General features: G+C 39.0%; 1 protein-coding gene across 3 annotated transcripts in view; it reads right to left on the bottom strand.

Moving 5' to 3' along the window:
• vwdel (von Willebrand factor D and EGF domains-like) overlaps window positions 1-24805 on the bottom strand; it is a 207413-nt gene that overhangs the window by 62107 nt on the left and 120501 nt on the right. For all 3 annotated transcript variants that reach the window (XM_043689848.1, XM_043689850.1, XM_043689849.1), the window contains exons 9-15: window positions 21666-21739; window positions 18226-18499; window positions 14565-14773; window positions 13086-14086; window positions 12509-12645; window positions 10409-10567; window positions 4774-4875 (exon numbers count right to left, since the gene is read on the bottom strand). In XM_043689848.1, coding sequence (XP_043545783.1) covers window positions 4774-4875; window positions 10409-10567; window positions 12509-12645; window positions 13086-14086; window positions 14565-14773; window positions 18226-18499; window positions 21666-21739 — 1956 coding nt within the window. The remainder of the gene's footprint in view (window positions 1-4773; window positions 4876-10408; window positions 10568-12508; window positions 12646-13085; window positions 14087-14564; window positions 14774-18225; window positions 18500-21665; window positions 21740-24805) is intronic.

The following is a 24805-nucleotide window of genomic DNA, read 5'->3' as shown; positions in this document are numbered from 1 at the left end:
CCCACTCCGGCCTATCACCCTCACCTTAACCTCCTTCCCCCTTTCGCATTTCCAATGCGCCTCCAAGTCCCTCCTCCCTACCTTTTATCTTAGCCTGCTTGGCACACTTTCTTCATTCCTGAAGGGCTCATGCCCGAAACGTCGATTCTCCTGCTCCTTGGATGCTGCCTGACCTGCTGCGCTTTTCCAGCAACACATTTTCAGCTCTGATCTCCAGCATCTGCAGTCCTCACTTTCTCCCAGTAGAACCATCAGCTGGGATCATAACATGTATGTCAGTTAGTCCCACTATCTCTGTTACATATCTATCCACTTTGACTTGCCCATACGCCTAAAAACTTTAAGTCACAGCCCAATTTTCTTTTTTGAACAGTCATATCATATCAAACCAAGAGGCCTTTAGAATGATGAGTATGATCTGTTTCTGGGATTCAATTGCTTACTGCTATTTTCAGCAATTTTGCCACTCTAATATAAGGTTATGGTTGGTTGGTGAACTCACATACTGCTCTCCTGCCCTTCTTGGTTTAATTGCAGGAGGGGGTGACTATTTCAACCACCCTCCAACATCTCTTACCCCACCAATTCTGATGGAGCTAAGACTGTGCTATTAATAGATCAGTTTACACTTATTTAGAGACATTGTGAATCCAAAGGAAATACTAGTCGTGACTCAAGAAGAAAGAAAAACAGCAATTTTCCTCTCGAAATATATTGCATCTCCTACTTTCTCATAAGCTGGAAATCAAACAAATACATTCACTTTATGCCTCTCCATCTTGTGCAATCCTTGAAAGTGGAGTTGCAGGTAGATAGGATAGTAAAGGAGGCGTTTGGTATGCTTTCCTTTATTGGTCAGAGTATTGAGTAACGGAGTTGGGAGGTCATGTTGCGGCTGTACAGGACATTGGTTAGACCGCAGTTGGAATATTGCTTGCAATTCTGGTCTCCTTCCTATCGGAAAGATGTTGTGAAATTTGAAAGGGTTCAGAAAGGATTTACAAGGATATTGCCAGGATCGGAGGATTTGAGCTCTAGGGAGAGGTTGAACAGGTTGGGGCTGTTTTTCCTGGAGCATCAGAGGCTGAGGGGTGACCTTATAGAGGTCTACAAAATCATGAGGGGCATGGATAGGGTAAATAGACAAAGTCTTTTCCCTGGAGCGGGGAGTCCAGAACTAGAGGGCATAGGTTTAGGTAGAGAGGGGAAAGATGTAAAAGAGACCTAAGGGGCAACGTTTTACACAGAGAGAGGTACATGTATGGAATGAGCTGCCAGCAACGTTTTACACAGAGAGAGGTACATGTATGGAATGAGCTGCCAGAGAAAGTGGTGGGGGCTAGTACAATTGCAACATTTAAGAGGCATTTGGATGGGTATATGAATAGGAATGGTTTGAAGGGATATGGGCCGTGTGCTGGCAAGTGGGACTAGATTGGGTTGGGATATCTGGTCAGCATGGACAGTTTGGACCGAAGGGTCTGTTTCAATGCTGTACATCTCTATGATTCTATAAGTAAACAGACAGGTAATGCTTTTCAAAGGAAACAGAAAATAGGAGCAAGAGGAGGCCAGACACTCCACGTTCTTACACTGTGACCCCAGCTTCTGGAACATGACGCCTCAGAAATGACTCTATGACTCTATAAGGAGACTAAAACTACATGCAGTACTTTAGGTGTTGTCTCACTTAGGCCCATGCACAAAGAGGGAAGACATCCCTACTCTTGTAGTTGAATCTTCTCTCTGTGAAGACCAACATATCCTTTGCCTTAATGACTGCCTGATGTACCTGCATGCTTACCTTTAGCAAACAGTGTTCAAGGACAGCCAGGTCTCATTGCACATTCCCCTCTTTCAGGCTATAGCTATTCAAATAATCATCTGCTTTCCTATTTTTGCTCCCAAAGTGGATAATCTCACATTATTCTGTGTTTACCATTCGTTTGTGCACTCAGTCAGATTGTCCAAATCACATTGAAGAATCTCTGCATCATCCTCACGGCTCAACCTCCCTCTCAGCTTTGGGTCATCTGCAAATTTTAATTTATATTGTGAACAGCTTGGGATGTAGCACTGATCCCCATGGTACCCACTCATCATTGCCCACCATTCAGGAATAAAAAACGTTTTAAATAAAAATTCGTTCACGGGATGTGTGCATCACTGGCTGGGTCAGCGTTTATTGCCCAGAGGGCAGGAAAGAGTCAACCACATTGCTATAGACCACACCAGGTAAGGTAAACAGTTTTCCTTCCTCAAGGACATGAGTTAACCAGGTGGGTTTTTCTGACAATCGACAATGGATTCATGGTCATCATTAGACTCTTAATTCCAGTTTTTTTTTATTGAATTCAATATTTACTATCTGCCATGGTAGGATTTGAACCTGGGACACCATAATGTTACTTGGGTCTGTGCGTTTAAAAAATACTGTGATAATACCACTAAGCCAACACCACCTCTTTTTGCTTTCTGTCTGCCAACAATTCTGCATCCATGTCAATATGCTAAGAGGCATTAAAGTCCAAATCCCTTGCGCTTTAAATTTACATGCTACTTTCTTATGTGCGAACTTATCAAAAGCGTTCTGAAGATCCAAATAAACCACATCCATTGATTCCATCTTATCTACTCTATTTGTTATGTTCTCGATTTCCCTTTCGTAATTCCATTTTGACTCTGTCTAATCTTGCCACTATTTGCCAAAAATTCATCCATTAATTCATTTGTAATGGATTCTAGCATTTTTCTCTAATTCCCAATCATTTTGCTTCCCTTCATAAATAGAGAGATTATATGAGTGAACCCTAACCATAACCCTCCAACCTGTAGGAATCGTCCAGAGGATGAATCTTGAAAGATAAGCAGCAAATCATCCCCTATTCCCACTTCAGGTTATTACACGATAATATTTATGTTAATCACAAAGTTTATACCTCCCTATACAGGCTGTGTAAAGATTGCTTGAGGGGAGCAAAATGCATTAGCCATTTGTTGTTCAGCAAAGCATAAGGACCATCAAGCAAGTATATCTACAGGACAGATGGCCAGATATACTTTCAGCCTCATTACAAACACTTGGCTGAGCCCAAAGATAGTTATGGCTGCACTGGGGAAAGAGGGAAGAGGACTTACAAATTCTAGGGAGCATGAGACGCTCAGCAGAAATAAAGGCAGTGGGGATGGAGGAAATATCAGAGTTGAGTGACTGAGACTCTAACAATCAAGACTGTAAATATGCCAATGTGCAGTAAATAGGTGGATCTTCGAGACTGCTATTCTTGCAATCTGCCCATTTCTGTCTGAAACTCAAGTAGGGTGGACAGAGGCATTCTTAACATGAGAGATTTTCAGAGTGGAAACTCTCTATCTTTGGATACTTGTCCACAAATCCTCGAAGGTGGAAGGACAGGTAAATAAGGTACTTCAGGTGACATATCGGACACTTCTCTCAATCAATTATGGCATTGATTATAAAGAGCAGAGGTGCTATTTGAAGATATACATGCCTTTTTTTATAAGGCCACAGTTCAGTTCTGGTCACACTACAAGAAGGATATGATTACACTGGAGAAGGTGTAGAGGAGATTCATTAGGACATGACTAGGATGGAGCATTTTAGTGATGAAGAAAGGCTGGATAAGCGGAGGCTGTTTTATTTGAAGCAGAGAAGGTTAAGGGGGACTTGATTGAGGTGTATAAAATTATGACAGGCATGTATCGGGTGAATAAAAATCAATTATTCCCTTTAGTTGAAGAGTCAATAATGAGGGGGCCTAATTTTAAGGTGAAAGTCAGGAGGTTCAGAGGAGATTTGAAGAAAACTGTTTTCACTCAGATGATGATGGGGTCTGAAATAAACTGCCTTGGAAGGTAGTTAAGGCAAGAAACGTCAATTAAAAAAAAATATTTGTATGAATATCATAACATTCAAGCCTGGGGGGGCTCATGCTGGAAAGTGGGACTAGTATTGATTCAGGTAGCTTTGGCAGTATGGACGTGATGGGCCGTAGGGCCTCTTTTGCACTGAATGATTCTATGATTCCCTTTTTCTTCAGAAAAATCTGGTGCCATGTCGTTTTCTTATCAGCCTCGAATAATATTGCTATTTTTTAGATCCTGTCTTTATAACTAAGAGTCCTTCATCTTTGTATTTTCTTTATAGCCATGGTTTACAATTTTATAACTTCACCAAATACTGTGAAACACTTAAGAGTACTTGGAATAATCCAACAGGCTGAAAGGGAAAGGTACATTTTACTCAGGAGTTCTGTGTCGAATTGTTTGTTGGAAGGTTGTGGTTTTGCTGAACATTATAATTTTGCACTGACCTCAAAGGAATAAATATTATGTGCAGAAGTGTTCTCAGTGTGAAATTGGGGGCACTGGCTGACTTCTGATGATAACTTGGGGAGGGAGCCTTAGATCTGCTCATAGTCAATAACACTGATGGTGTTATTATCAAAGCAAAATCCAAACAATTGACTTTTCCCTCTCCTGGTGCCAACTCAGAAATTGCTAGATACATTAAATTCAACTTCACAATGTTTCTTGGTGGTATTTGAACTCTCAAATATCAGGGCCTCCTACCCAGTAGTATAAAAACTACCCAGCTGTGCTCAAAAGACTGACAACAGTTAATGCAAAGACTGATCACTACCAGCTTGTGTTTTAATCAATCATGCATCAGCAGAAAACAGACTCTTCAACCTCTTGCTGTTGCTGTGTAAAATAATGTTTTCAGGTCAGTAGCACAGTTTCTGATCTTACCTTTAAAGTGCAGAGTCCAGAGCTTGGCACACATGTTTGACAAGCTCCATTAAAGACTGTTAAAACCCGAGTGTTGCTATACATGTAACCATCATTTGAAATCTGTCAGAGAAAAAGAAATTATACTTCTGTGGAATACAAATAGACACATTATTTTATTTATGAATAATTTTATAATTTGACATTGTTGTCATTTCTATATATCATCCGTGCCCATATGCTGTGATCACAAATTTATGGAACTAACTTTTATTTGTTCATAGGATGAAGGCATTGCTGGCAAAGCTAACATTTATGCCCATTCCCAATTGCCCTCAGAAAGGTGGTCAGTCATCTTCTTAAATAACTTCAGCCTGTATTGGCAGACACACATTAGCGCTGCCAGGAAAGGAGCACTTATTTTGACCCAGCCACTGTGAAGGAATGTGTTAGAGTTCCAAGTCAGGATGAAGTGGGGCTTGGAGGAAGATTGCGAATGTTGATGTTCTCATGCATCTGTTGCCCTTGACTTTCTAAGTAGTAGAGGCCAGAGATTTAAAGGTTCTGTTGAAAAAGCCTTGGTGAGATACTGCAGTGCATCTTGCAGATGGTATATGCTCTTACCATTGTACATTGTCAGTGGAGAGTGTAAATGTTTAAGTCAAATGCAGAGACTTGGGGGTTCAGGTGCATAGATCTTTAAAATGCCACAAACAGATGCATGAAATAGTGTCATAGAATCACAGAGATTTACAGCATGGAAACACACCCTTCGGTCCAACTTGTCCATGCTGACCAGAGATAAATAATCAAGAATGCTCGAGGAATATTGGATTTTAGACCTGGGGGACTGGAGTATAAAGATTCATAGGTTATGCTGCAGCTATATAAAATCCTGGTTACCCACTTGGAGTACCGAGAGCAGATATGGGCACTACACCTTTGGAAGGATATACTAGCCTTGGAGAGAGAGTACAACATAGGTTAACAAGAATGATACCTGGACTGAAGGAGTTAAGTTATTTGCCTGAATAAGGCCTGCTTTCTTTAGAATTTAGAAGGTTAAGTGGTAATCTGTACAAAGTAGTCAAGATCATAACAGGAAAATATTGAATATATAAACTGTTTCCACTGACTGGTGATTCTAGTACTTGAGCCATAGGCTAAGAATTAGGACCAAACCATTTAGGAGAGAGGGTAGGAAGTATATCTACATACAAAGGGTGAGGGTTTGGAATTTCTAATAACTCAGGAAGCCTGACTGAAAAGGAATATCATTTCGTGTTGAACACCAAAATAGAGCTACTACTCGTGGCGTACAACGACTAGTCCCAGACTGGGGTAAACAGCTCTAGAGTCGCATTCCTCAGTCTGCTTTACTTATAAGTATATTTTCTAATCAATCTACTCAGTCCCCAGGTGGGACTTAAATCCAGACCCCCCTAGGTCAGAGGTGGGGACACTACCACTACATCACAAGAGGCCTTTAGGTACTTTTTAAAAACAGATATATGGAAGGGCTATCACACACAATCAAATGGTTGTTCTTCTTATCACCAAAACCTTTTATTTGTTTTTAACCACTAACCATCACCAGTAAATCACCTGTGTTGCAGTTAGGTGTGTACAAGTGAAACTCTTTACAGGCGATGCAAACCATCAAAGGTGAGGGAGAGTGGAAAGAGCTAAGTCTGATTTTTATTTTCATATATCTAAAAGCAGTCTTACACACAATTGAACACTTTTTTTTCCCAATTACCAAATCACCATGACTTTTTTTTTGTTTTTGACTGTTACCCAGCATCAGTAAACCACCCTTGTAGCTAACTGGGTATTTGCGTGCAAAGCCCCAGCAATACAAACCATCAAAAAAAAGTGAGGGTCAGGTAGGGAAAGTGGGAAGAGTCTAAGTGAAAATGGAGTTGGAGGGAGAAATAAAAACACTATCCCCCATGGTGCCCAGCTCTCCCTAAGGACATTGGTGGATACCACGTGCTTGGTCTGCTTTATTCTTTTGTTTAAGTACCTGGACATGCTCCTACACACGACTGAATGGTTTTCCACAACCAAATCATTATGCTGATTTTTCCATTTACTAATTATCACTTGTACAGCTAACTAATTATTTACATGCAAAACCCATTACAGACTGTGTAAACCATCAAACATGAGGGAGGTGTAGGGAAAGCAGGAAGGGGCAGGTTTGCTTTATAATATTTTGTTTTAAAATTTTTTTATTTAACCCATTTTTCTAATTGCCCTATTCAGAGATATGATTGCACACCTCTGAGACACTACCACAGTGCCACAAGAACCCTCAGGTCTGCTTTACTTTTTTTCCCCCTTAAAGTGACAACATAGTTACTATTGGACCAAACTTAAAGGCAAGATTTTTTTAAAATGAATACAAATGTCATGATCTGCCCTGATGGGATTCAATCCCAGGTCTCCACAATATTAACGTGGGATGCTGGGTTACTGGTCCAATGACATACCACCATGATCCTCTCAGATCTGCTTTATTTTATTTTATTTTTTCATACCCAGAAGTGCTCTCACACACAATGGAGCAACTTTCAGACCACCAAATCACCACAATTTTTTCCCACTTTTTTTGAAACTGCTAACCACTACCTGTTAATCACCCCTGCAGCCATTGTCAGGTCTGCTCTATCAAGGACGCAGGTGATGAGTTCCAACAGGCCATTGTCTGTTACCAAGGAAAATCATGCTCAACAAGCTCCATAGGGAGGTTAATTAGTGATTCTCCTTGGGCGACAATGGAGTTATCACTGAACTCTCTTCCACAAAGGGCAATTGATGCTCGATTAGTTGTTAATTTTAAATCTGAGATAGATGCACTTGAGCAAAGGTTTTAAAGGATTTGTCCTAAAGGAAGGTAAATGAAGTTAAACAACAGAGCATCCATGATCTCATTGAATGACAGAACAGACTTGAGGGATTGAATGGTCTCTATGCTCCAGACCTACATGATGTGTTGAGTGTAATCCACCATCACAAGGAGCTGTGGTGATCTGATATAGTGTTGGGAACATACTGGTTCAGGGATTGAAAAACCGAAAAGCAAAAAAGCACTGGAGCAGATGGAATCCTTTGTAAAATTCTTAAACACATCAATAGAACTTCATATCTCTCAACTGGACAATGGACAGTGCCAGGCAATCTCAGGGATTCTGTGATCATAATGATTTTGAGAAAAGGAAACAAGTTCAACAGTGGTAAAGACAGGGGAGTTTCTGAGATGTCTGCAAAATGGAGGATTTTTGCAAGGAAGCTCCAAAATCATCATCTCCCGGTGGTCAATCAGCTCCTTCAAGTTACAATACATCTATCTCCCCTTGAGAAGCAGCAATGAGCTCCACTGCATTGCAAATCAAAGAAAATTCAACAAGCAGCACCAGTGTCATGGTCTTTCTCAACCATGGAAGTTCAGGGAATAATCCTTCTCAAATTTGGCTGCTCTCAAATCTGTCACCAAACCAGTTACTTCATGTTATCATGCAAGACATAACTTTCGCAAACAGACCTACCACAGACCCTATCTCTGAAAACTCAAGGCAAACAAGGCTCTGTCACCACACTATCCTTTTTCTCTATCTTACTCACTCCAATACTGCACCCCACCTATTAGATTTCCCATCAGTATGGAGATCTATTAATAGAACAGGTAGGAAACTGTCCCATTTATATCATCAGCTATCAAAAATCAAATTCACTGCAACTCCAGCCATTGAGCTTATATATATATCCTTGACCTGTCTGTGTTTTTACACCGAAACCAGGCTGAAGGTCATTGTCAACTCCTTCAAAGAGTAAGAAAGTGGGTTTGTCATTAACCTGCTGTTGAGGTCCTCTTCTAGCACATCTCTTCCCATGATGACCAACAACTGAGGTATACTGGAAAAGGAAGACTATTTTTCATTCCTTGAGACCTTCCTCACAGTGGAGATGGGAACAGTCAATAACATTTATCCTCACCTCCAGTGTGGCAGCTCAACCTTTGGCTGACTGAAGAAGAGGGTATTTGAAGACCAAAATTTCAAACAAACACACGAATGATGTTATGGTTTACTAGGCAGTAAACAGCTCCTATGTGCTTCAGAAGTGTGAAAAAACATACTGAAGACACCACAAAGCACTAGAGAAATAACACTCACTGCACCTTTTCAAGATCTTCCAAATCCAGGGACAAGAAAAGCAGTTCCACTTCAGCATCTGCTCCCAAACCAACATGTTTAGGACTGAAGGGTACTTCCTCAAAAGCAGCTCATTTGGGCAGGACATTTATTTGTAGGCCAACATTCCAGACTCCCAAAGTATCTGCTCTATTTAGAAATTGGCTATGGCAGGATAATGCCCCTGGAGTACATTAGAAATGCATTAGGATGTCCCTAAAGCATTCTGAAGAGGTGTCAAACATGTCTGCCACCTCTCGATGCACCTGGTTGTGAGAAAATAAATGGTGAAGTTTCAAGCAGGAAGGCATCAAATACATTGAAAAATTCATGCAGAGGTGACATTAAGGCTTCATAGACTGCGCACAAGTCTACCTGTTCTTTCAAGCTCCATCTGTCCTGATACGGCAGAGTTGGCAGAGTATGAATTGGACATATTAGCCATCTCAGAGCCCAATCAGGAAGCAAATCATTCGAAATCCCGAGGGACTGCCAAAATAAGGTTACAAATATCTGCAGCCACAGGTCACTGTGGAGGACTTTTACTCCCTGGCATGGCAGCTTAGACAAATTCTTAAAAAAATAATGTTTTAAAGGTGTAACAGAAGGGAACTAGAGATGGAGGCACCCTCTTTCTCCCATATCTGAAAAGACAATCTATAGTTCCTCTTGAATTGGAGGCCTTCCTATTGGCCCTACAGTTTCAAAGAGCCCAGTCATTGTCCCTAATGAGATGGCAAGTGTAGTACAAAATTTAGTCATTCATATTTCAAATGCAAAGAAAAGTATTGAGCTTAAATCTGAGTTTTTTTTTTAGATTAGATTACTTACAATGTGGAAACAGGCCCTTTGGCCCAACAAGTCCACACCGACCCGCCAAGGCGCAACCCACCCAGATCCATTCTCCTATATTTACCGCTTCACCTAACACTACAGGCAATTTAGCATGGCCAATTCACCTAACCTGCACGTTTTTGATTGTGGGAGGAGACCGGAGCACCCAGAGGAAACCCATGCAGACATAGGGAGAATGTGCAAACTCCACACAGAGTCGCCTGATCTGTTTGACATAAAAATAAGGGTACATACAAAGTAATAATGAATATTGTCAACAGAACTAAACTATTACTGTTCTGAGAGTAACATTTTTGGGCACCTGTGCTTGTTTCTATCTTCATATCACAACAGAAGATGAAAATCCTCAAATTTGAAGGACAAAGAAAAATTAGTCAAGTTAAAGTTAATATTTACAACTTTTCTTTTTAACTTAAGTCAAAATTAAAGATTGAAGAAAAAAGAGTTTCTGCATCTCACATACAAATGTGTTCAAACTAAAACCGTTGTTATGTAAGCTCCAATCTCATGCAAGTTGATTACTGCAGACAATGTTTTGAAATTGAGAGGACTCAGCTTCATCACACTGTTTTGCACACAGCATTTGTAAGTTTAAAGTGTCACACCTTGATTTGCCATCTTGCTATTGGTTGGTCATCAATGAGGTCTATATTTTCAAATGATTGGCCAATCTCAGCTGGAATCTGGCAGTCCACAGCTTGATTACTCAAAAATGTCGCCTTTGTCGACTGCGAAACAGTTGGAACCCATTCATCATTGACGTACTATGCTCGATTAGATAAAAGAAATCAAAATATGGATCATTAATTCTGACATAATTTTAAAAATCAGAACACAGCTCATGCCAGCTAGCTCTTTAAGTTTCTATATACAGAGTCCCAATTTCATTTTCTTCACTTTGACCTACTTTTGTAGATCATTTCATTTTGCTTTAAAGTGGTGGTAGGCTAATTAAGATTGGAAAGTGTCCATGTTCCATATTTGAGGTCTTATAACTGTCTGTATTTCAGTAACTGAAGGCTTAGACTCAACAATGTGAACAGATTCTGATTAGTACCAACTTTAAAGAAGGTGACAGTATTACGGCAATATCACACGCAAACCATAGACGAAAAGGCCTTCTTTGGGAATTATGAAGCATTATCTTCCCAATTAGATTTGTCTCTTGTAACAGTCATTGTCTCTTTAAGTGCTTTGATCAAAAAATTGTAATTGCATCTGGTGCTACTTTGGAAATTAAAATTAACTTTAGCTAATTTGTATATTAATTTTAATTCTGAAATAAAGATACTTGTTATCGGAGTTAATTTATGCACTTGAAAAATCAATTAATAATGATAAATTAATTTTATTTGATTTGATAGACAAAAGTAATAAAATATATACAAAATTGCCATACATTCTATCTTGTTATGTATCTACATGTATGATATGGCTCTGGTGTTATGAAGTAAAATCAAACAACTTCAATAAGCACTTGAGGTTCATGAAATCTTGAAATTTTATATGTTCACCAATATACCGTCAAGTGACCTTTAAAAGAATTGACTTTCTGCATTACACAGACACACAAATATACACGTAAAAGTAAAAAGTCATTGTCTCAGAGCTGGGTGAACAGCAAGCTTGTGGCTCTCTAGTGTTGTTATTCTCATGAAAATGACAGAACTCAGCCATAAGTTGACTTATGGGGGTAAAGGATACCACTGGCAACTTGTTTGCCTGTGAGCAAGTGAACTGGGAACAGAGCAGAGTTAATGGATCCTTGAGAAAGTCAATTCTTTCAAAGTTAACTTTCTTTGTTATCTATAACTACATTAGTTCAAGGAGGTGTAACTCTACAATTCTTTGCACTGGGTTTCAAGGTCAAGAAGGCAGAGACATACAGTAATACCCTCTGACTTGTGTTGACTTGAAGGATTTTAGACAAAGTTTATATCAAGAATGGCAATGGGTTTTGCAGCTTGTTGAGGTTTGCTGAGGTCAATGCGTTGGATCAAATCCAAGACAACAATAAGTATCTGTTTGTGGCTGTCATGTCCTGAACTCTAACGTTCAGCAGTGTTGCTCAGTTAAGGCGTGAAAACTTCAGCTTTTTGATCCGCCAAAATTTCTAGTTACTTAAAGACAACTAAGACAGCTGAATGAGTGAAAAAACCCTAGCAGGTCTTGCAGCATTTGTCAGATAGAAACAGAGATAACATTTCAAAATCTTCATATCTGAAGAAGTCATACCTGACTAGAAATGTTAGCTTTGTTCCTCTTTCCACAGATGCTGTCAGACCTGCTGAGTTTCTCCAGCAATTTCTGTTTATTTCAGATTTCACAACTACAGAATTTTGCCTTGGTTAACTGAAACTGTGATGTCAGAATACTATCATTCCACTATATAGAGTTAAATACATAGCAAAACAGACATCTACAATGAAAGTTTAAACTGGGATAAAACATGGGAATTGTTCTGTTTCAATGGCTACAATATAATGTACAATATTCAAAGATTGAGCCAAATTTGGCAAGTTGCTGTTTTTTAAACAAATAGCATGCTCATGTTATTCCAGGCATTCTACTTTTTAAATATCTTAGAAACATCTCACATTCAACTTAGAACTTCCTGCAAAACTTTATGTTAGAAGATGTTTAACAAAGCAGCCCAGTGTACTTCTTACGACTGAGTAGAGACTTAATCCCGTAACTTTACTTACTTGCAGCTTGATGATTTCACACGTTAAACTTGCAGACTCCGTGAACCACTGGCCAAAAACCCTCACAGAAGTACAGTCAAACTGCCGAACATCACACAATCCAGAATTCTCCAACTCTGTGATTTCAGGAAGCTGATCTTCGATGTTAATATCATAAAATGCAAATCAAATTGTACTCTATGCAAAATTTGAAACTTGCAAAACCAAACATTTTGTTGGATGTAAGCCATTTCCAAACTGCGAACGTACTGAATGTTTTTCTTCAAGTACACACATATTTTATTCCTATTTTTCATTATTAGCAAAGTGAGAGGTGGGAAACAGAGAGAAAGGAATGGGTGTCATGACAATATGCAATTTATAACTGGTTTGCTCTCCCCACTTGGCCAGATACCTCCTCTTTGCTCAGTATCTCCCCATACTGTACTGTTCTATTCTGAGCACCAACAACAGAACCTGCAACCTCAAGGATTTACTCGATTTGTTAACAATTCCACAAAACCTCAACAGATTTGCTATAGATTGCAAATGCAATTGAAAACTTTGATAAATTTAGATTTCTTTTCACAATACTTACCAACTAAAACACTGCAATCATAGCTGCTGAAACCTGAAAAACAGGCACAACCCCACTCAGTACATTCACCATTGGCACTGCAAGAATTGGGACACCTTAGTGCTGACAAAATATCTTGAGGTACACTGGAGAAGTCACCATGACCACTTCCACGATGGATACCATCTTCCAGAAGTTTCCTCTCACATTCATTCTCTAACAAACTTAGACCTCTGCTTGCCCAACTGAGGTCACCTTTAAGGTGAAGATCCAAGATACAGATATCTATTACATCCATTAATCGTTGTCCCAGTAACTCTCCACAGGCTCGGCCTATACTGGAGTTCGTTACAGTCTGCTGGCATAAATCAAAAGCCATAGCTTCTGTCAGTCCTGAAGGTGTAGGCCAAGTAGGCAAGACCTCTTGATGAAGTTCAGAAGCATGATCCTCAGGAAAGAAGTAACTAAATCCCTCCAAGTCTGTCTGAGTAAGACTTTGAAAAGGGACTGTTGGCAAGTATTCATAATAATGCTGCCGCTTCCATCTCCTATTATTAAGATGCCTTTTTTGATAGTGGCTAATGTCTTTACGTTTGTTCCTTCTAGCGTGTTCCCTTGGTAGCGCTTGTTTTCTCAGCATGATGTTCCCTCTGGGACGTACATATGACACCCTTGCAAAATGAATGGTTTGATTTAATTTACTCAGACTTGCGTAATGTACATCTTTTAAAGCAGCAATTGTAGGTTTTTTTCGAACATTGCGTCTGCTGATTCCTCGAACCAGTTCAACAGTGCTGATGTACTCTGCTGTGACATCGAGTACTGGTATCAAATTGGAAAATCTCACATTTTCACTGCTTGGGCAGGCTGAAGGAACTCCAGATTGAGGAAAAAAGTCAAGTTTATTTGCAGACTGTTGCAGCACAACTGAATCAATATTGCAACTACAATAACGTCTTCTTTTGGCATTGACAGGTAAGGGTGGTGATGTTTTATCAAATAGACTCTTTCCAGGCAGTATTCTGTAAAAATACAATCAGAAAGAACATTATACATTGTTCACAGATCTGGCACATTGACTGGCTAGTTCTATTGGTTCACATTTTAGTTAACTGAAGGATATGTTCAAAGATATATTACTTTTATTTATGTATTCTGTTCTCATACACATTTTTCTTAAAATGCCCATTTTTGATTATACAGTTGTATAAAATACTGAAACAACCGAATAAAAAGCTTAGTCATAACTGCTTTTGCAAGTTCAATGACGATTGGTATATGTCAAATACATATAAAACTCAGTTTTATAACAATCCATCATTTCAGTTAAAATACCTTTTGACAATAAGAATAATTTACATTGCAAAATCATAATTGTGGAATTATCTAATTATAATTCCATTGAAGGTATTAGAATGAAAATTGGGGTACTATAATATTACACTCCGTGAGATTAACAACCATACTGATACATCATCTTGAGTTAAAACTTATGCATACCTCCAATCTTCAATGAAACCATCAAGGTTATCAATCTTTTCTTGAACTAAGAGCTCATCTGAATTATGAAAATCATTATTCATATCTCCATCAAATGTGCCACAAAGACCTCTGGTACTTTGGAAGTCTGCACCTGGTGCTCTAAGTGTTAAACTCATGCCCCATTCACTCACATCAGCACGGATGAATGCTCCGGAGGAAAATGTGATCTATATGGAGAAACAAAATTGCAACAAATGTCTTTTTTTTTGTGCATTAATTGATATTTTTGTTCTGATTACATGATCATTATCAACAAAAAATATATCTTAATTGTGGTAAATAGAGTCTAATGTAGTCTCTCTTTAACTTTACAAAAATAACTGTAACCTTGGCAACCAACAGTTTTATTCCATGAAGGTATATCAGTTGGAAACTTTGATCCAATCTAGAGTCAGACTCTAATCAAGTGCTGGAGCAAAGCAAAGTCTGACTTTGGAGTCTTGTCAAGGCTAAATTCTGGGCTTATATCAAATTGGGGCAATTGTTTTCAGTCATGCTCTCTCACATATGGAATGTTGATGGCTACCATTCTTGACCCCACTACAATATCTAGGGGAAGGACCAGCTGATTTAATTGGATGCAGTGAGTACCTAAAACATGATGCATCTTGTGCTCCATCAGTGAAGGAGGGCAAATAGCAATGGGCAGCTAATCTTTTGGCTGAAATATGGCAGAAAAGTGGTTTTATTTTTATTTATGAGATGAAAATGAAATTGCATACATTTTGATTACCTGTGTTACATTCTTCCTCTACAATTGGAGACTCAAATGCATGGCTTGAAACAGGACTCATGGATTAGTACAGCTCTCTGAACCAGAGAAATGCCAAGCACTCATTGATGCCAGCTTTGTTAGCGTCTGTTCCCATCCCTATCAGTAGCCACTGGCTCCATTATCATGAGACCTGCTTTCACTGGCCTGACAGCATGCAGCATGCCTTTTGTATTAGCCTCCTGCCCTTTCTCCACAACTCTGGAAATTATTTCTCTTTAAATAATCATCTAATGCCCTTTGAATGCCTTAATTGAACTGGTTTTCACTACATGTCCATGAAAAGCATTCTAGACCTGAACATAATGCTGCATGAAAATGTTTTATTTTCTCATATTTTATGTACTTCTTTTGAAAATCACTTTAAATGTGTCCTCTTATTCTTACTGTTTTTAGGAATGTCAATAGTTTCATCCTATCTGTTAATATCAGTATGATCTGAAGGGGATGACTGAGACTACTAAATTTGGAAATAGATGATAGAGATCTATTAAGGATTGACTGGGTGTGAACTGTGTGTATAAATAAAGCAAGCAAGGAAAGAGTACAATTGATGTACACGTGAACTAAAATAAAACTCTGACTGGAGAAATATATGACTGGATGTTGCCAACATTTTAAACTATTGTATTTATCGCTGTTGACTTTGTCGAGAACAGTCATGATATTGAAAGTGTTAATTAAATCTCATCTTAGCTTCTCTCCAAGGAAAGCAATCCCAACTTCTGCTGAGACGTACAGAGACCTGGGTGTCCCAGTGCATGAATTGCAGAAGGTTAGTATGCAGGTACAGCAAGAAATCATGAAAACTAAAAGAATGCTATGATTCATTGTGAGCGGAATTGAATCCGCGAGAAGAGAGTTGATAGCTTAAGAAAAAAGGGCATTAGTGAGACTGCGTCTGGAGTACTATGTACAGTACTTGGTCACCGTTCTTAGAGGAGGATGTTAATGCTTTGGAAGCAAGTCAGGGAAAGTTATGAGGAAAAGCTAGGTTTTGCAGTTAAAGAGTCAGGGGTGATTTAATTGATACCTATAAGATTCTGAAGGGATTTGACCAGATAAATTTTGACTAGATGTATTTTGAAAGGATGTTTCCTCTTATGGAAGAATTTAAAACCATGCAGAGGTTGACAGATTCATAATTACTAAGGGGATGAAAGATTATCAGGGATATGCAGGAATGTAGAGTTGAGATCAAAACCAGATCAGCAATGATTGTATTGAATGGCAGAGCAATCTTGAAGAGCTACGTAAACTACTATTGTTCCTCATTTGTATATGCAACTTATCTTCATACCTGAGATTTCTTATTCCTGAAACAATTCTTGTAAACCTCTTACCACTTCATAAGGGTGATACCGAGCATAATCTCTGTTTTATAACTCAATACTCCTACTAAAGTCTTGGATGCTGTATATTACATAGTCAACGGGCAGAGTTATACAGCATGGAAAAAGACACTTGGGTCCGACTAGTGTACAAAAACCATGTCTCCAAACTAAGTTGGTTCTACCTGTCTGCACTTGGCCACATCCCTTCAAACCTTTCCCATTTGGGAACTTATCCAAAATGTCCTTTAAACATTGTAACTGTCCCTGCACCCACCATTTTCTCTAGTAGTTCACTTGACACATGAACCAGTGTGCATGCAAAATGTTACCTCCATGTCCTTTTTAAATCTTTCTCCTCTCACCTTAAAAACATACCTCCTCCTTTTGAACTCCCCATCCTAGGGAAAAGACCCTCGTCATTCTCCTTATCTATGCCCCTAATAATTTTATAAACCTCAATAAAGTCACCCCTTAAAGTCTATTATTATATCTCAAACCACCCTGTCTACCTGTGATGCAAATTTCAAGGAATTGTGGACCTGAACCCGTAGTGTCTCTTTTCTACAACATCACCCTACCATTAATTCTATAAATCCTGGCCTTGCTTGTATTACCAAAATACAAAACCTCACATTTATCCAAATTAAACTTAATCTACCACACCTCAGCCCACTGACCTAATTGATCAATATCTCTTTGTAATATTAGATAATCTTCTTCATTGTCCACTAGACCACCAATTTTGGTGTCATCTGCAAACTTAGTAACAATGCCTCCTACATTCTCACCCATATTGTTTATATAAATGACAAACAAAAAAGTGGACCTAGTAACAATCCTTGTGAAACACCACAGGTCACAGCCCTCCAGTCTGTAAAACAACCCTCCACTATCACATCTATCTCCATCTATCTTGTCACATTTAATAACTTACGCATATATACACCAGATTCTTTCTGCTCCAACACACTCAGAAGTAGTTCTTTTCATTTTATACTCTCTCTCTATGTGTTAACCAAAGTAACTTATAGTGAAATAATATAATTAACAAATAGTATTCTTGCTGTATGGCTAAGTTACACTGGTTGTTTTGGTATGTCATGTACTAATGTTTATCTTATAGTAAGCTTGGAATAGAAATAAATAGAAAACTTATATTTTTAGAAATTCAAGTTATACATTGAATTAGAGAGCTCATTCTTCCAAATTTATTGCAGCCTAAAATAATTCATTCAACATATGCACAAAACAAAATGTCGTCATGCAGGTAATAAGTATTTGTCCACTGACATAATCAACAGTCATGTTATTGACTAAATCCAAAGAACTGTGAGGATGGTGGAAATCAGAAACAAAAACAGAAATTGCTGGAAAAACTCAGGTCTGGCAGTTTCTGCAGAGAAAAAGCAAAAATTAATGTTTCGGGCCCAGTGACCCTTCTTTAGAACTTTTCTTGATTGTGACTTAATTTAACATAAGTACAACTGTAAAAAGTATAAGGAAATATACTTACTGTTATTTTCTTTCCTTGGTATGATTTAGTGATTTTAACGTTGTTACCAGTAATATCTTGACTTTTCACAGATAAATGTGGTCTAGTTTCATGCAGTTGACCATTACACATGTCTAAAGAAATAATGTCTCCTCCTTCCTTAGCTACAAATCCACAGTTGCAGGAAGCTGGGTAAGAGGAACTTCCACATTCCCATTGACGGACATGCACCTCAAAGTCTCGAGCAGTACTCTTATACAGCATAAAGGTCCCAGTTTTGTAATTATCATAACGTCTACGGTTGTAAAGAAATTATGCTGCAGTGACTAGAAGCAACAGCAATAGAATTTGGCATAATGCAAACTTTACTAAATAAGATTAACTAAATGAAAATTATAGTCATAGCAATATCTTATAGTTATAGGAATATTTTGACAGTATTCAACATACCATAAATGAAGTTGTATGCATATTGTATAGTATATTTAGTACTGTTACAAAATTAATTTAATCAAAGGTCACATTTTACAACGCATACTCTCTTGCAGTATGGTTTCACAGTCAGAGAACTTGTCACAATTAAAATATTCATTTAAAAATGCTTTATAGAACTTGAAAAAGTTTACAATAAAATCTTGAAATGTTAATGGTTTATAATTTTTTTATGACATCAAAAAATGGCAATGATTTTCTTCAAATAGTGCAATGGGATCATTTATTGCAACCTGCAAAGTCAGCAGAGTTTAATTTTGCATTCATAGATAGCACACCCAACACAGCACAACATCAGTACTCCATTACTGCTAGAATTATTTATTAATTTGTTTTCGTTGAAGAGATAAACAATTTCAGTGGCTCCACAAAATCTGTTACAATATTTGAAAATTGCAAGAGTACGAGGGGAAAGATTTAAAAAGGGATTGAAGGGGAAAGTTTTTCACGCAGAGTGTGGTGTGTGTATGGAATGAGCTGGTACAATTTAAAAGGCATCTGGATGAGTATATGAATAGGAAGGGTTTAGCAGGATATGGACCACATGCTGGCAAATGGGACTAAATTAAATTTAGGATATCTGGTTGGCACTGTCGAGTTGGACTGAAGGGTCTGTTCCTGCGCTGTACATCTCTATGACTGTCGCAGCTAGTAGAAGTTCAGTATGACGAATGAGCAGTCAAATAGGGGTAAAACATCATATTTTAGTGATGACTCACATACTTAAAGTAATTTGCACATTTTGCCTTTACTATCACTAAATGTTATGGTACTAAAGTGTTCTTTTTTTTTGGTTGGCTTCTTTGTTGTTTAATGGAGAATGGCATGGAGTAGGCCTTTATTTATTTGGAGGAAAGAGTGAGGTGGAAAATCAAAATAGAAGTAAAATTAGAGGCCAGTATTATCTGTTCTAATAACCATCATCTATTATAAGAGCTATACCCATTTTTCTAATCAACCTGTCCAGCGATGTTACCTCTGGAGCAGGTACGACTTAAACTCAGACCTCCTAGAACAGGGGTAGAGATACTATCACTGTGCCAAAAAGAGGGTGCAGGAGTAGGGGTTATTGATAAGCAACCAGAAAATATGGGCTTCCCCATCCTCATGCATATTTTATCCTACCCCGTCCCCCCACAAAATGTTGTAAATGCTCAAGTCGGTAGCCCCCATTCATGTCACCAATAGCATAATTTGACATCCAGCTGAGGGATGTGAATGAACTATAGTAGGTTTGTGGATAACTCAAAGAGTTAAAGAAGGAAGTATTGACGATAACACGAAGAGCAGACAGAGAGATATAGACAGGTTAAGTGAGTGGGCAAAAGCTTGATACATCGAATACAATGTGGGAAAATATACAGTAATGCACTTGGGCCAGTGGAATGAAGGAACTGAATATTAGTTAAATGGAGAACGATTGCAGAAAGCTATAGCAGAGAAGGTTTTTTTTGGTGGGGTGAGGTAGAGTGGGTCTTTGTGTATAAATCACCAAAAGCTCGCATACAAGTTCAACAGATGATAAGGAAAGTAAGAGAAATGTGAGCCTTTATTTCAAAACCTGGAAGTATGAAAAATGAAACTAAATATCAGGCAAATGACACCTGGAATACAGTGAGCAGTTTTGGGCCCCTGACCTAAGAAAAGTCATAGTGGCATTGGAGGTAGCCAGACAAGGTTCACTGATTTTAACTCAGGTTAGAAGCATTTTCTCATTAGGGGAGGTACAGCAGAATGGCCTGTACTTGTTGGAGTTTAGAAGAATGAGAGGTGTCTTTATTGTAATATGCAAGATTCATGGGGGACTCAACAGGATAGATGCATAAATGTTGTTTCTCCTTGTGGGAGAATCTGGGACCAAAATGCATAATAAGACAAGCCTATGGGGTCACCTATTTAAGACAGAGATGAGGAGGAACCTCCTCTCTTAAAGGGTACTGAATCTGTGAATTCTTTACCACAGAGGGCTATTGAGACTGGGTCATTAAGTACAGACAAACCTGAGATGGATAGATATTTTAACCAGTAATAGAATCAATGGCTATCGGAAAACCCAGGAAAGTGGAGTTGCAGATTATCAGATCAACCATAATACTGTGAATGGCAGAGTAAACACAACAAGCCGAATAGCCTACTTATGCTACGACACCTGATGGTATTTTTGTTTTCCTACACAAACACCAATCTGAGTGACAGTTTTAAACCATGCAAGGCAGAAAAGATGACTGTGGTGGAGCAACAGGGAGAGAAAAATTAATTCAGGGATCAGGGAGAAGGTAATGTATGTGGGTTGGGAGAAACAACTGCATGTACAATCTGGGCAAAGAGGAAAACAGTGACTGAATCAAGAATGGTTGAGGAAGTTCAAACTGATTGTTGGTAGTATGCGTGGACACTGCAGGCAAATTGCAGAGTAGGGCGTACTGGAGTATACAGAGACAACTTTGTTGAGCCTGGAGGGAAGCTTCCTGTTCCTCCAGGCACACAACCATGCTGCAAAGCTATTTACCTGATGGATCAGCTTCTATTGCCTCCATTTAATGTTGAGCTACCCAAGGCTTTTGGAATTCAAGTTGACCAAGGTTAAAAAACAGAATTGCTATTAAAATAGACGGACACGACCTTATTAAAAAAAGCTAGCCTGTCCCCGAGTGTGGACTGATTGCCTGTGCTTCATCCTGCCTTCATTAAAACTGGAAATGTGAGTGAGTGATCAAGGCTGGCTAGTTTCATGTGTCACATGTTAACTACTCAATCTCCCATCTGAGTAAGATTTATCAGTTGAGGAGTTAAAAATTACCCAGTACGTGTACCCCTTCTGCTCTCCTATTGAGTATCATTTGCACAAGACCACAGGGTAACCACCCAATCTCTGAAATGATAAGATATGTGCTCTCAGTCAACTTGAAGATTGAGCAAGACTAGTTAAGAATAGACAAGAAAACAAATTAAATGTAATTGCAAATTACCTGCCATCAAATGTGATCAGATGCGGATCTGTAAATGAGTAACAATAGGCAGTGGGAACATCTTTCACAATTATCTAAATTTCAAGGAAGAAAAAAAAAATTAACCATCTGCATCATTTCGTAGAAAAGAACCACTAATGGTTCAATCTTGCTCACCCAGCGAGCAGCTGTATTAAATAGTAACACGGATTAAAGGCCACATACAACAAGAGAACAAAATTTCCCACATCTACTCCCTGTGGTTTCAGTTAATTGCTGGGTGCATCAAATTGATGTATACAAACATTTACACAGGAAATTTGTAAAACAAAATAAGATGACTGGAAGTTTGGACAAACCTATTTTAGACATAATTTGTTCAAATTTGGCCAAGCTAGTACAAAAGATCAAGGAACCTCCAGTACAGGTCCCCATGATCTTTGGCCTTAATTTAATGGAGGAATGTTGCATATGAAGTTAGCCTCAGATCAAACTAACCACTCTGGTGAATTTACACTAATTGAAGCTACTCAGAACCTTCAAGGAGATTCTTCATGTTGAGAATATACCAAAAATTAAATTCTAAGGAGTAACAATGAAAGATCTAGTGTTTGACTTAATAAAATATATAATAAAATATTTAAACATAATATTTAATTTAAAAATTATCAAGAATGTGACTCTTTTAGGCGGATGTCGCAAATAAATAGTTTTGTTCAGATTTTAAAAATTGTTATATTTAAACAAATTTGCTTACACATTTTTGAGATCAACATCATTTTCTGTTTTATAAGTAAACTCCCTCAAATGATGCCTTTTGAATATAAGGAGGAATGTTTTAATACAATTTATAAAAAACAACTCTTGATGTATGCCAGATTTCACTTTCAACTATACGCCAATGAGTTTGTGCACAAATGGGTCATAAACAAACTTATGCAAACAAATATTCGTAAGAAAAGTCAACAAATATATTCAAAGTGGAAATGCTTGGCCATTTACTTTTTTGACAATATCTAAAAATACATCAAGATTGAAACAGGCACTTATAAAGTAGCATATTGCAGTGCAGCATAGCCTTAGCCTTATAGCTGAAAATGTGTTGCTGGAAAAGCACAGCAGGTCAGGCAGCATCCAAGGAACAGGAGAATCGACGTTTCGGGCATGAGCCCTTCTTGGATCCTTCCTTGGATGCTGCCTGACCTGCTGTGCTTTTCCAGCAACACATTTTCAGCTCCGATCTCCAGCACCTGCAGTCCTCACTTTCTCTCCTTAGCCTTATACCCAACATTACTGCTTTCTTTTGATGAAAGGGCTTTGTCCTGAAATGGATTTTCCGGATAGTCTAGGGTCCCACTGCTGAGACTTGGAACAGTTGCCATTGCTTCTCCTCACAAGATGATTCACTGATAGTAAACAATCATGGGCGGCACGGTGGCTAGCACTGCGGCCTCACAGCACCAGAGACCCCGGTTCAATTCCCACCTCAGGCGATTGACATTCTCCCCGTGACTGCGTGGGTTTCCTCCGGGTGCTCCGGTTTCCTCCCATAATCCAAAAATGTGCAGGTTAGGCGGATTGGCCATGCTAAATTGCCCATAGTGTTAGGTGAAGGGGTAAATGTAGGGGAATGGGTCTGGGTGGGTTGCGCTTCGGCAGGTCGGTGTGAACTTGTTGGGCCGAAGAGCCTGTTTCCACACTAAGTAATCTAATCTAATCTAATCTAATCTAATCTAATCTAATCTCGTGTCAATTGCTCAATCAATTGCCAGAAATGTGTGCAAGGGTGATGAGGCCAGGGCAGGATACCCAGGAGGGGTTCAACGACAAGCTGTCCTTCAATTGTTGCAATTAATTATAAATGACTATGGTATTCGGTGACATGTGCCAGCAATGACAGGATATAGGAGCTGGAGTAGACTATACAGTTCGTCAAGTCTGCACCGCTATTTAATATGATCATGGCTGATATTGGGATTCAACTCCAATGCTCTTCCAAACTCTCGATTCCCTGAGAGCCAAGAAACCCATCATGTCAGCCTTAAAAAGATACATTAGAGTATATAAAAACCTTTGGGGTAGAGAGTTCTTAAGATTAACAATGCGGGTGGTTCACAGATAACTGGATGTAGTTTCTCTGCAGATTCCCCAGGCAAAGCGGACAGTTCTCTTTAACAGGGACAGGTGAAGAAGGACTGACTGACCAAGCAAGATGAAATGAGGATCGCAGAGGAGGTCACTATCTGTGGGTTCATCCAGAGACACTGACTGCTGTGCTGCAAGTGCATAAATATCCTTGCTCATATTACCAATATATGTAGTCGACACTTTACTGAGGGGCTTGCAATTCACATTAGAGAGGCTTGGTCAGTAAGGTCACGTAAACAGACAGGGCAGTAAGGTCTGCAGCGTATCGCCCATAGCAGCAAGCAATGCAGGAGAAGCATCACAATGGAGAACGGGAAAGACCATTAAGAAAACCAACTAGCTACACTTGGGCTTCATGACTGACACATTGTTAAGGAATTACTGCTTGTAATTTTAAAATTCATTTTGCAGGATGTGAGCAGCACTGGGTGGTCAGCATTTATTGCCAATCCTTGGTTGCCCTTGAGAAGGCAGGGATGAGCTGCCTTCTTGGATCGCTGCAGTCCACCTGCTGTGGGTTGACACAAAATGCCATTAGGGAAGGAATTCCAGGATTTTGACCCAGTAACAGTGAACGTGATGTATTTCCAAGACAGGATGATGAGTGACTTGGAGGGGAAATTGAAGGTGGTGGTGTTCCCATGTGTCTGCTGCCCTTGTCCTTCAAGATGGAAGAGGTCGTGTGTTTGGAAGGTGTTGTCTGAGGATCTTTGGTGAATTTCTGCAGTGCTATTGTATATAGTACACACTGCTGCTACTGAGCACCGGTGGTGAAGGAGTGAATGCTTATGGATGTAGAGCCAATCAAGCAGGCTGCTATGTCCTGGATGGTGTCAAGTTTCTGGGAGTATTGTTGGGTCTGCCCTCATCCAGGCAACTGGAGAATATTCCATCACAAACCTGACTTGTGCCTTATAGATGATGGACAGGTTTTGGGGAGTCAGGTGGCGAGTTACTTGCTACAATATTCCTAACCTCTGACCTGCTTTTGTAGCCACTGTGTTTATATTGCG

The sequence above is a fragment of the Chiloscyllium plagiosum genome, chromosome 5 (assembly GCF_004010195.1).
Source record: "Chiloscyllium plagiosum isolate BGI_BamShark_2017 chromosome 5, ASM401019v2, whole genome shotgun sequence".
Taxonomy (NCBI): Eukaryota; Metazoa; Chordata; class Chondrichthyes; order Orectolobiformes; family Hemiscylliidae; genus Chiloscyllium; species Chiloscyllium plagiosum.
Note: the sequence above shows the minus strand (reverse complement) of the source record. Positions and strands in the feature narration are given on the sequence as shown.